This window comes from Pinus tabuliformis, chromosome 2_2, assembly GCF_031772625.1.
Source record: "Pinus tabuliformis cultivar Carrire ecotype Pingquan chromosome 2_2, CPIR1, whole genome shotgun sequence".
Taxonomy (NCBI): Eukaryota; Viridiplantae; Streptophyta; class Pinopsida; order Pinales; family Pinaceae; genus Pinus; species Pinus tabuliformis.
Genome location: NC_142300.1, coordinates 597,833,234 through 597,846,953, shown reverse-complemented (window position 1 = coordinate 597,846,953; position 13,720 = coordinate 597,833,234). Strand labels below are relative to the sequence as shown.

General features: G+C 39.2%; 1 protein-coding gene across 13 annotated transcripts in view; it reads left to right on the top strand.

The window, feature by feature from the left end:
* The window catches only part of LOC149194068 (protein BOLA2-like), a 297,602-nt gene that overhangs the window by 279,880 nt on the left and 4,002 nt on the right, over nucleotides 1–13,720 (top strand). For 5 of the 13 annotated variants that reach the window (XR_016254497.1, XR_016254499.1, XR_016254496.1 and 2 more), the window contains one exon: nucleotides 6,574–7,216. Coding sequence is in view for 4 of the 13 variants with exons in the window: in XM_089404999.1 (XP_089261125.1) it covers nucleotides 6,574–6,596; nucleotides 6,850–6,955 (129 nt within the window). In the remaining 9 variants the exon portion in view is untranslated. Of the gene's footprint in view, nucleotides 1–6,573; nucleotides 7,217–13,720 lie in introns of those variants that run through there. The other 8 variants (XR_016254501.1, XR_016254500.1, XM_089404999.1 and 5 more) reach the window with 3 other exon arrangements.

The window sequence follows — 13,720 nt, the reverse complement described above, 5'->3', positions numbered from 1 at the left end:
ATAAACCCTCATCTGTAGAACTGGTTTTCCTCACACTAGGGTTTTTCCAGGGACTATTTGATCCAAAAATATCGATGGTCAGTTTTTATGTGTGTTATTTTCTTAGTCCCTGTGATTAATTTTTGGTGAAATTGCAGTTGTGTTTTTATTCAGTATTTGTCGTAAGCTAATTTACAGAAGACAAATAATTGTTAAATACAAAAGAATAATTACCAGTAACTGCAATAGAATTTTCACATGGTATTAGAGCAACTCAGTGAAGCGTATATCTAAGGGTAGAAGAGGATCAATGCAAGACACAAAAAGAGAAATCGAGGGTTTATAAAACCCAATTTAACTTCTTTAGATTTATTTGGGTTTTGTCTATTTTTTGAGGGTTTTTAGAAATGGCTTCAACTAGATTGAGAGATCAGGACAGATTGGATGGAGCTTCTAACTTTGGTGTCTGGAAAGCCATAATTTCTTTGTTGCTGGAAGAGAATGGTCTCAAAGAATATGTGACCAATGTTGTAGCTGTACCGACAGATCTAACACATCTCACATACAAGAAGGAAGATGCCAAGGCGAGGAGAATAATCCTTGATGGGGTTAAGGATCATATTGTTCCACATATCGCAAATTTGGATACAATGAAGAAGATGTGGGATGCCATTCTAAAATTGTTCTAGGATGCTACCGTTAATAGGAAGCTGATTCTCAGAGAGAAGCTGGGAAATACTAGGATGAATAAGGGTGAAAGTGTTGTTAGTTACCTCACCAGAGTTTGACTTGTCAATGACAAGTTAGCAGCTGTCGGAGATTAATTAACAGATGGCGAGCTCATGAGAACGACCTTGAATGGGTTCTCAAAGAAGTGGGATGCACTTTTTCAAGTGATCAATGGATGAGATACACTACCGAGTTGGGATCGTTTGTGGAGAAATTTCATGGAGGAGGAGGTTAGAATGACTCTTGTTAGTGGCGACAGCAGCAGTAAGACCTAGAAATGTGAGGATGGCGAGAATGTGGCTCTAGCAGGAAAGCGCAAAGCTAAGAAGGGCTCTAGTAAAGGGTTGAAGGGAGAGAAGAAGAAAAAGGACCCAAGTAAAATCAAGTGTTTCAGAGGCTGTCAACAAGGACACTATGTCAGTCAATGTCCGAACAGGAAGAAGGGCGATAAGAAGAAAGGGAAGCAATAGACAACAAATTCAACATATATTAATGAGCTATCTTCAAGACTAGAGGATGAGTTTGCTTTCATAGCTTGCCTCTCTAGCTCTACCTCAACAGGTGTCTGGTATATTGACAGTGAAGCGTCATGTGACATGACAAGGGTTAGAGAATACTTTTCCAGTTACTAGGAAGAGGAGATAGGCTTCCATATTCAGATGGGAAATAAGTCCAAGTGCACTCTAGTTGGGAGAGGGACAATTACCTTTTAGAGGGAGTTAGGCAAGTGCACTCTTGTTACAGATGTTATGCATGTGCCAGGTTTGGGAATGAACCTGATTTCAGTTTCTTCTCTTCAAGATAAGGGGCATGATGTCTACTTTCGAGGGCAGAAGGTGTACATAAAGCACCGAGATTGGAAGTCAGTGAAAAAAATTGGGGTTAGGAGCAACAAGTTATACATGTTGTAGTGGGATGCTCCAAAGGCACTAGTGAGCAACAATAATAACAGAGACATGGGAGGACTATGGCATTAGAGGATGGGACATATCCGTCATGGAGCGCTCAAATTGCTCAAGGAGACCATAACAGGAGTTCCAAAAATAATCACGGAACACGATGACGTGTGTAGAGGGTACGTGCTTGGGAAGCCTGCGAAGGCAACATTTCCAAGGAGTGATAGTAGATTCAAGGGTGTGTTGGACTTGATACATTCTGATATATGTGGCCCATTGTCTACGAAATCTCTCAGGGGTTATGAGTATTTCGTGACCTTCATTGATGACTTCTCTAGGAAGACTTGGATATACTTCTTGAAGACAAGGGACGAAGTCTTCAGTCGCTTCCAAGAGTTTAAGGCTCTTGTGGAGAACATGACAGGGAGGAAGATAAAGGTTTTTCAGATAGATAATGGAGGTGAGTACATTGAGAAGGCCTTCAAGGAGTTTTGTGCGAAGGAGGGCATCAAGAGAGAGTGGACAACTCCATACAACCCAAGGGTGATGCTATATGACTAGGACATTCCTAGATTTCTCTAGGTAGAGGCATGTAGTACAACAATATTCATTTAGAACAGGGTCCCATAGGCGTTGGGGAAGATGACACTCGAGGAGGCGTTTACAGGGAAGAAGCTAGAAATCAGACACTTCAAGATTTTTGGCAGCATAGCGTATTGTCACATTCTAGGTGCCAAACGCACCAAGTTGGATTCAATTGCAAAGAAGGGATATTTTGTTGGCTATAACGAAATGTCCAAGGCATACAGGATCTACACGTTGCAGGAAGATCATCGTGAGAATGGATGTAAAGTTCCAAGAGGAGAAAGCCTTCTGCAGATCTTGCGAGTTGCTAGCAATTGATTAGAGTGAGCTAGTAGAAGCTCCAAGTGATGAACGAGGATCTCAGGCTTAGGGCACTAGTACTAGTACAGGCACAGGGACAGGTGTAGAGGAGAGTTCATAGTTGGTGGAGTAGCATCAGTTGGATGAGGAGCATGAAGCTCCACCCACCACCAGTGGGAGAAGAAACAAAGAGGTGCTTTAGATATTGAGAGATGTGTAGGAGTTTGTGGGAACTCCTAGATCGAGCACCAGGGATAGGAGACTGCCAGAGAGGTATTTAGGGTATAAGGCGTTGATGAGTGAGCTCATTGATAGTGAGCCTTCTAGTTATTAGGAGGCTACACAACATCAGGTGTGGCAGGATGCAATGGTGGAGTACAACTCCATCATGCTGAATGATGTGTGGGAGGTCATACCTAGACCATTGGATAGGGTAGTGGTTAGTTCCCATTGGATCTACAAGATCAAACATGCTGCAGATGGTAGTGTGGAGAAGTACAAGGCTAGGTTCATGGCCAAAGGTTTTTCTCAGAAAGAGGGCATAGACGATGAGGAGACATTTACTCCAGTGGTTAGATACACTTCCATTAGGGCCGTAATCTCTTTAGCAGCATAGATGGGATGTTAGATTCATTAGATGGATGTCAAGACAACTTTTCTAAATGGAGTAATAGAAGAGGAGGTGTACATCGAACAACCAGAGGGATTTGAGATGCATGGGAGGGATACCCATGTATGTAGGTTAAAGAGAGCGCTATACAGACTCAAGCAAGCTCCCAGAGCATGGTATGGTCAAATCGATAGTTACTTGCAACAGATGGGCTTCGTGAAGAGTGAGGTGGACTCGAACCTCTATTATTTGATGGTAGGAGGTGAGCCTCTCATTCTCATGTTATATGTGGATGATCTGTTTCTAACTGGGTCACCAAGGCTCATAGAGGACTGTAAGAGGGACTTGGAAGCAGAGTCGAGATGAAGGATTTGGGGTTGATGCATTATTTTCTAGGTCTGGAGGTATGGCAGACAGATGGGGAGATCTTCCTTGGTCAAGGGAGATATGCTATGGAAATCTTGAAGAAATTCAAGATGCTGGACTGTACACCCATGTCTACTCCTATGATTACCGATTGGAGGAAGATAGATGCATTAGAGCAGGAGGCAATGAACCCCACCTTGTATAGACAACTCATTGGCTCTCTTATGTATCTGATCAATACTAGGCCAAACATTTGCTTTGTAGTCACCACTTTTAGTCAGTGCATGGTTGAACCGAAGAGGGTGCATTGGACATCAAAAAAGCATGTGCTATAATATCTACGAGGTACAATCAAGTATGGGATCAGATTTACTCAAGGTGATGGTGTTAGGTTGATGGGGTATACAGATGCAGACTCGGCAAGTAGTGTATTTGACTGGAAAAACACCTCGGGGTGTTGCTTCAGTATTGGATCAGGGGTTGTCTCTTGGTATAACAAGAATAAGAAGTTTGTGGAACTGAGTTCTACAAAAGTAGAATATATGGCAACGAGCATGGATGCATGTGAGGCTATTTGGCTTCAGAAGATGCTAGTGGCACTATTTGGTCAGAGGTTGGAGTCGACCAATATCTATTATGATAATCAGAGTTGCATCAAACTCTCTGAGAGTCCAGTGTTTCATGACAGTTCAAACACATCTACATCAGATACCATTTCATTAGGGATTGTGTACAACATGGATCAATTCAGCTACAATATGTTTCCACAGATCAACAGGCTGTAGATATTTTGACGAAGGCTTTGGGTAAAGCAAAATTTGTCTTCTTCTAGGATAAGTTGGGAGTAGTGGATAATAGCTTCCTCGCTAAGAGGGAGTGTTAGTTTTTTGAGCTCAGACAAGTGTTCTAGCTCAAATGGTGTCTATGAGGCTAGGAACACAAATGGATTAATTATCTTCATTACCCATAAATTTTTTCTAAGTGAAATGTCTTAATTAGATTTAATTAACCAGTTTTAATTATTTTTCTAAGTCAAACTTAGGGAAATGGGTTAATTAATCAAGATTAATTGAGACAAATCGATTTTTCTCTAGTGACTTCGAGAAAGTGATTAGAAGGAGTCAAATTGATCTTTAGCTATCGATTGGACTTAGATCGTGGCAGTTGATTCGTCAACGAGAGATTATAAGAGCAGATCGATAGGGCCTTTGAAGATCATTCGAACAACAAATTTGTAATGATAGCAAGTGTGCAGTGATAGCGTGGGAGACACAAACAACGAGGTTTCAACATGAGATTTTGAGGAGAGAATTTCCAGAGAAATTCTTCAAAGTGATTCCAGTTTTTTGAGAGCAAGGAGGAGGCTGAATTGTTCTGCAGGATGAAGGTTGAATTAGGCAATGTGAGTAGCCAGTTTATCTAGTGTGAGTTTCCAGAGGCTTGTTTTTGTTGGTAGTTGACGAAACAATATTCTGGAGGCAGTGCGAGTTGGTTAGTCGAGTTGCTGGAGGCAATATTACTCATGAGATTGATTTCTTGGAGGCAGTGCGAGTTTTTGGGAGGCCAGTTTGTATTTTCCAGTTTGCAATGCGAGTTGCTAGAGGTGGTGCAAATAGCCTAGGAGAGGCTGAGTTGAATTGCAAAGGGAGATTCTTGATTTCCCAGTTTGATTTTGTCAACAGTGAAGATCAATTAATTTGCTGGAGCTTTGCCAGTGAAAGGAAAGCAGTTTATGTAATCCTTGATTTTCTGAAGAAATAATATAAACCCTCATCTATAGAACTGGTTTTCCCTACACTGGGGTTTTTCCAGGGACTATTTGGTCCAAAAATATCTGTTTCCAATTTTTATTTGTGTTATTTTCTTAGTTCTTGTGATTATTTTTTCGTGAAATTGCAGTTGTGTTTTTATTTAGTGTTTGCCATAAGCTAATTTACGAAAGACAAATAATCGTTAAAGATAGAAGAATAATTACCAATAACTGCAATAGAATTTTCACATCTATGACAAAACAGAGTGGCATTCCTATCATCGGGTACTGATTTTTGTCATATGGCCCTTTGTCCATTTTCAAAATTGTAATAATTATTTTTTTGAGGTAAACAGTGGACCCGTACCACTGGATTCCGAAAAGGAATTTTGCCAAAACAGGTCTACATACTATATTGGCTTATGATTAGACTTATAACAACATGCAGCGAAAAACTCTGAAAGTTCAGCAATCTTATCTCCCCATGTATGTTCTTAGTAGGTGTCTAGTGGCTTGAACTCTTTACTAGTAAACTGCTGGAACACATCATGATCGTTGTAGAATCCCATCAGCCTTTTGATACCTATCTTGTGGAGGAGGTACTGAACAGTGATATATCGAGGGTCACATGCTCCTCCAACGCTCAGAGCTTCCTGAGAGCCACTGTTTCCTCTGAATTCTTAGGATTAGGTGCCTTCTCCTTGCTTGCCTGGGATAAAACTTGGACTTGATCTTTCAATTCCACCATACTGATGGGTAGGTCATTGACCATTCCTGCTAACATGTATTTGACTGCTCACTAGGATTTAATAACCACCTTAAAGAATACTATTGCGTTCGTGTCTTTGGGATCAGCTGGTGAGAACCAGTAAGGATGTTCCATATCACCTCTCACCTTTCTTTCATAAATTGAACTACCAAGTTGTCAGTCTACAAACTTGTTTTTAAAGCTTTCTTCTGCTGTAATTTAATTTTGAGTCATTAAAAGCTACTTTTATCCCAGCCATGTCTAGGTATTGGGTGGTGTGAAGCAATTTTTTGCTTTTCAGTCTTGTGTTTATAGTATACATTATTTGTCAGGCTGGAATGACCAGTTTTGTGGTTTTGCTTTCTTTAGTTCCATCTCCATTGCCTTACGCAATAAATGATTGACATTTAGGATTGTTATTCAAAATGATTTGTGCCATTGTGAATCTTGTGGCGAGTACCTGCCAAACATTACAATATGGGATTTTTATTGATTTTGTTTGATGTTGAATCATGTAGTAGATTGCCTTTTTTTAATTTTTAAATTATTATTATACTCGTGAGCTTCTCTCACTCTACTCACTACATATTATAAATTTTGTATGGTGCAGAATGTGATCAATACATCTGGAGGGTAACTTTCCTGAACCTTGGATATGTGATTTCCCTGCTGTAGCTTGAGCATCTGCCTCATATCTAATGTCTGTTTTTTTGTTCAGTAACATAAGCATACCTTTTTTTACTTGTATGCTCAAAAGTATTTTAAGTCGGATTAAGCTATGGAATTTTGTTTATTTGTCATTTGGAACTTGATCAGATGTGGTGCAAGCTTTTCAATTGAGGTAAGCTATGGAATTTTGTTTATTTGTCATTTGGAACTTGATCAGATGTGGTGCAAGCTTTTCAATTGAGGTAGTTTCAGCCCATTTTGAAGGGAAGAAACTACTTGAGTGGCATCGTATGGTAAATTCAGCACATGAATGCATTCAGTAAGATGAATGAATTTTTTGTTATAATACATAATACTAAAAATGAGAGAATTGTTGGAAGGCCAACCTTTTATATAAAATTTAAGAAAAGTAGAACACCTTAGAGATTATTTAGACATCAAAACCATATAAATTAGGCGTAAGCATGCTTGTGGAATTCTCGGCGTTGAGTATGTCAATATTTTCCTATTCACGGGCTACCTTTTGATTGAAAGGAATTCTGCCTTTGTACAAGTTAATTTAAATGTATTTTGATCATGTTTAACCTTTCCAGTTTTTTTTCTTTGCTTTTCAATCTACTTTTTTCTTTGGTTTTCAATCTACTTTTGTTATGGTATATACGATAATCTTGCAGGCTCTGTTTTTTATATACAATCTAGTTGTCTGGTAGCTCCCAATTTTTTCTTACCTTCTATTTTTACTGAGCATGATTTGACGAGCTTCATTGTACACACCTTGGTAGCCATGAGCATGTTTGTGAACTCTACCCAAGGGGGATATCTGGCTTTACTTAAATCCTTGTCAAAGTCGTCCTTCCAGGATAGACTAGATTGGAGAACCTGATATATTCCAAGAGCATCTTATTCTCAAGTTGACATACTTGGTGTGTTTCATAGCAATATCCATTTCAATGAACAAACAAGGGTTTGCTTTGAAAGTATCCTTCTCTATGTCCACACGAGCTCATTCATAGGTACTAGTATTACAGTCATTACTAGTTAGATCTGTTTATACACACACTGGTAGCCTTGCGCATGTTTGTGAACTCCACCCAGGGGGGGTATCTAACTTTACTAAAATATTGAGGGTCAAAGTCATCCTGCCAGGATTGAAGTAGGCTGGAGAGCCTGAAATATTCCAAGTTCCCCTATGGAGAATGATCTGAGTATCTTGCAAGTTGCACGGATTTGGAAATCACCTTCACATAAAGATGTATTAAACGGAAACCCCTAAATGTTTGCATAGCAATATCCTTATTCTAATTCAAGCTATGCCAATTTAAAAGTTTCATTTCAGAAGGTATTTTCTTTTTTCAAGAAAAGGATGACCTTTTTGTCGAGTGTCTGAGCAGCTTCAGAAAACATTGGATTATCATTAACCATGTACTCAATCTGTGATTCATCCTACTCCATGTTCATATAGTCTGGTTCCTTTGATTCTCCCTGATCAAGCTTCAAATGCAATCGTCCATGTTCAGATAGTCTGCCTCCTTCGATTCTCCCTGATCAAGCTTCAAATGCAATTGTCCCTTTTATGGACTAGAGGTGTTTGCAGCTTCAGAAAATATTGGACTATCATCAAGCATGTACTCAATCTCTGATTCATCCTACTCCATGTTCATATAGTTTGCTTCCTTTGATTCTCCCTGATCAAGCTTCAAATGCAATCGTCCATGTTCATATAATCTGCTTCCTTGGATTCTCCCTTATCAACCTTCAAATGCAGTTGTCCCTTTTATGGACTAGAGGTGTTTGCAGCTTCAGAAAACAATGGATTATCATCAAGCATGTACTCAATCTCTGATTCATCCTACTCCATGTTCATATAGTTTGCTGCCTTTGATTCTCTCTGATCAAGCTTCAAATGCAGTTGTCCCTTTTACGGACTAGAGGTGTTTGCCTGCAGATTAGTAGTCTCCTGCATAACACCTTTTCATCTTTTGGGGGTGAGAGGCTCTGCCCAACAGCTAGCAAAGCTCTGACGGTTGTGGGTGAACTTGAGGAAGCTTCTTAAAGTTCAAACCACGTATGCCAAGCTCGGTTCCAGCCCTATTGATATTCTCATAACCAGGCCTGAGAATAAGAGATAGAGTGCTGTTGAGGCCCTTGGATCAGCAAGCAATCATTCTTAATTTTTTTAGGGAAAGAAATCTTCAGAATAATATTGCTGATAACAGAAATTTGGAAATGAAAGGACTGGGATCTGAATGAAAGAATGTTGTTTGGGTGAAAGAAATGTTCAGAATTCTTCTTTCATTCAGCTTTCAGTCCTTTCATTTCCAACTCCCTGTCATCAGCAATATCATTCTATAACAGATCTGAAACCGTTTTGACATCATTTCCTGTAAAGTTCTTCATTTTCTTAGTGGTTTCAGTATTGGCTTTGGAATTCGAGGCCTTTCCCTGTAATGTGTCCTAGTATAATGATGAGGCATCCATTCAATCCCTATCACACTCCTACGGTGTTAAGATTAGACTAAATTTGTTTCAAGCTCGACAGCTTGCTGGCTTCCATGCTTTTATTCCTGCTTAAGTGTGCATTGAGTGTGGATTTCAAATTAATTCTTGTGTAGTCTGTTGTCTTTTGCTTCTGTCAGTTTATCTTTTTGGTCTATGGTTTATACTTTACTGTGTGTATGTATGGCAACCAAGAAACAGAATGGGACTGAACTCTGAGAATGAGAGGCAACCAATGTAGAAAAAAAATAAAATGCCCAACAACAGAAGATGGCCTGCACAAAAAACACCCCCAATAAGATGGAAAGCCTGGCACAGTAGCACCCTAGAGATCCCAGAAGTTGCATCTTTCATTTAATGCTAATGTATAGCTGTCTCTGCCGATGGTTATTTAGGAACTGCATGTCTGCCTGTGAGTACTGGATAATTGTCCAAAGGTAAAGCTATGGGTTCGAAAGGATAACATCCTATAAATACACGAAAAATCTTTAATTCCTTAATTATAGATTTGCATGATATGGCCTTCACTTGGTGCTGCATGATCTAGGAATCGTATAAACATTTGCTTTTCCAGATATTATTTCCCTTTCTTGGCTTTGTTATTTGTAATTTCCCTTTTACCCCTGCTACTAATTTTACAGTTTCTAAATGTGAACCGAAACCATCATGATTAATAGCCTGAATAAAAATGCCAGACGTTAAAGTGATATAGAAGATGTTATTGTGGAAACAGAGTTGAAACATTTTTTTTAGTTGTATCTTATGATGGAGGGTTGGGGATGTAGATTGGTGTACTGTTTGGTCTGAATGACTATGCTGACAGCTTTTTATCAAATACTATACAGATAACAGGCTTGGTAGCTACTTGACAGACAGACATTTCATCATGCATCCGAGAATGAACTCAAATACGGTGCTGGAACACCCCAATGAATTTAGAGATGGTAATGAGAACAAAACTTGGCCAAGGTTTATCAAAACTGAGGATCAATCAACTTATGATTGGCACCTACACATCCCGGGCATTGACCAACAATCATATTCAACCTTTGAGAGCCTACTCTTGTTGTTGCATAACTCGAAGATTTTGTCAGATAATGTTGTCAATTAAGGTTATTCCCAGTATATTCAGAGTTCTGGGGGGTGGGAGCGGAGGGGCAGTCGGTCAGACTTTGACTCTCATGCCCATCTGGAACAGTTAGCTCATTTGTAGAAGTCACTTCTACCTTGAAAATTTTATCGGAATTCAAGGGCTAGAAGAACTTGGTGAAGCCAAGGTTATACCTGAGAGTAGCGCTTGACAGCAGATCTAGTATCTGTCTGAAGGAGGTGCCAGATGATATCCAGGCTAAACTATAAGATAAGCAGGATATCTGGGGAGAGGTCCGTGCACAGGACAAGGTTGGGCTAATCCATCCATGCCACTTTTTCTGGGCTCTCCTTGCTTCCACTGATTGTAGGCTATATCGAAGGAATAGGAAAGGGGTTCTGTATCTGTTCTTTGATCGAAGATCTCCCATTTCTTTCTTGGATGAGTAGATGGGGTTTCAATTTTATATTCATCTTACATTCAAACATGCCAAATATTTCGCTGTGCAATTTAAGGTGATTGCGTGAATAGGTTTTAGACCTACTTAGATCTAGGAGTCTAAAGTTTGATAGGTTATAGTGGCTGTGCAATTTAAGGTGATTGCGTGAATAGGTTTTAGACCTACTTAGATCTAGGAGTATAAAGTTTGATAGGTTATAGTCTTACCATACTAGGAATGTCTCCTTATGACAATGAAACCTCCTCATATAATTTTCGATTTGGTCGGTAATACATCCTCATGTAATTCTCGATTTGGAAGAAGAGTAATTCTCAATTGGGAAGAAGTCCAGGAATATTCCAGGATAGGATGGTGATGGGAAGAAGTTCAAGAATATTCCAGGGTCTGAGAGAGGTTAATTTGGTTAATTCTTTGACCTCTCTTCCGAGTATAAAATTTTGGGATATTCTTAAAATCAGCGATCGACATAAAAATGCCCGTAACTTACGACACTCTTATCTCCCTATAAATACTCAACTCTATCTCCCTATCAAGTAAAGCGAGTCAATGCTCTCTCCCTGAATACCCTAATGCTAAGTGCTAAAGCGTAATTTCATCTCTCATGAATGATTGGATTCGATAGAAACATATATAATAGGAGCAATCACATCTCGAATTCAAGGCGGGCGAGGCCTACTCGTAGGAAGTTAGGAATTGACATGCTAAGTAGTGACCAAAGGAAATCGCATTGGAATGCAAGGAATTATGGCGATTATCCTATCAAGCTGCCAGCACAGATAGACCTTTGTGATTACCCCGCTAATAGGCCACGGCCAAGGAAAGATGGTTGGAGGCATCGACCTTCAGTTAGAGGGAGCTCTTGTCTTGGGTTCGCAGAAAACGCTCAGAATCCACGCAACAAATGAGAGGACCAAAGATCTGATAGATGGGCCCAGGGAAGGCGAGAAACGAGTAGAGTAGTCCAGGAGGTGATGTTTTCGAAAAAAAAGAAAAAGAAAATCCAGGACGATTTTGATGCGAAATGTTTTGGAAATCCAAGTTATGACTGTCAATCTTTAGAATTTTGGGTGCCCCAAGGTTCTTGATGGTGCTGAATCCATTTCCACCAGAAACTATTCAAGCACTCCTACAATAAGATTTCTTGAAAAAAAAATCACTCCTGCTATCACATTTCTTATAAAAAATACCAAATTCCAAAAAGAAATTTGCCATATAGGCGAAATTGTTGCCTCGATGGAAAATGCCCAAACAAACCATCTTGCTCCGCACTTGGATCTCCTACAACTGAGGGACAAACGTATTTTGTATAAACAAGGTAAAATGTATTTCCTGTTGCTTTCTTCGATGCCTCGACACCTGGAGGATATGAAACTGTATATGATGGCACTCAATCAACCTAGAGTCTCCTGTCAAACCGGTAGGGACTACCACTGTTTGCAGGCCTTGTTCGATTTTGATTCAATGGTTGCTTTCTAAGGCAACCAATATATACAATGTTATAGGGTCATTAATGCCCAGGGCAATGTATGCCACCCGTTGGATTTAATCAAGCACATTATCCCAACGGGTGGCATATACTGCCCCCACACATTAATGACCTTGTAAGATTGTATATATTGATTTTCTAAACCTCATGATTTTTTTTTGACATGCGCTATAAGTCATTGGATATGAAATCGAAAATGCCACGAAGCTGACAAGTTGGTGGGCTTGGCGATATATTATTTATGAGCAAGAGAAACAATCAATTGAATCACAAAACTGTGATAAATTATGATTTTAAAAAACAATTGAAATATTCCTCAACAAAATCAATCAGAGTATCAAGGCTGAAGCTATGTTTATTATACTTACCCAAGTGGGTTTTGTTATTAACGATGCCTTGAATTCAAGCAAAACAAGGGCAACTGCGTAGTGGTAGTCCCTGCCGATATGCCCAGGTTATAACATAGTATATCCAGGTTATATGCTGGTTTGGTTTTGACAATATGTTATGATTAAAATTAATTGTTTAATATTAACATTTTCATATGTGATTCATATTTTGCTAACAAGGATAAAAGGTACTTTTGCTTCATAACAAAACCTTGCAGCCAGAAATGCTATACAGTCTAAAGTAAACCATTCAACAAAAGTAATATTCGACGATTAATAGGTTTCCTTGCCTCATGGAAACAACAAGAAGACTCCTAAATTACAAAGATGTTTCTACTCCAGAGAAATGATGTTCAACTTACGCACAATTTTTTTGGCAATTTAAGCTTCTGGCAATTAAAACAAGAGTCACCAATTTCAGCAATTACAGTGGTTTCATTTGATAGCATGCCCTGCAACCAACCAATTTTGACCAACGAATATTAACAATAATCCTACTGCAAATGTATCCTCTAAGAGCAAAGCCAACTAAAAGCCAATTGTCTAAGTATTGTTACTTCAGAATTTGGTTAAATTCTTTGAGGCCTTGCTTGAATATGTTTGAATAGAACATTGACCCTCAAAGGCTCATATGTTGCACTTTTTAGGAAAACACCTTCGGGTACAAAAATATGCTGATAATTCTTTGTAAGCCGATTTGCCAGAGTCACTCTATTAGGCTGCACGAGTATGGTTTTCTTCTATTTCAAAAGCAATGAATATCTCACTGAACTATAGTCATTAAAAATAGGTCCTGCAAATCAATATGCATCTGCAGACTCAACTATTTCAGCACAGAATGTAGTATTCACTGCACTCCAGTAAGTCCCTATGAAATGAGGATGTGTCTCTGGAACCTGTCCCTTAGCAGTTGGCATTACAACCACAACATAACCCGATGCATATGCCAATCCCAGAAATAAACCATATTCTTGTGCATGGAATGGTCCAGTTCAAATAATGGCTAAGGCAGTAAAACACCAATCCAAACAAAGAGTGCAAATTCTTGAGAGAATTGTTTAGCGAGCAAAAAATTGGACCAAAACCAGAATGTAAACAAATTAAGAAATCTCAAGAACAATACAATTTATTTAGCAGGAAATGGTTGGTCAGATACCTTGGATATGA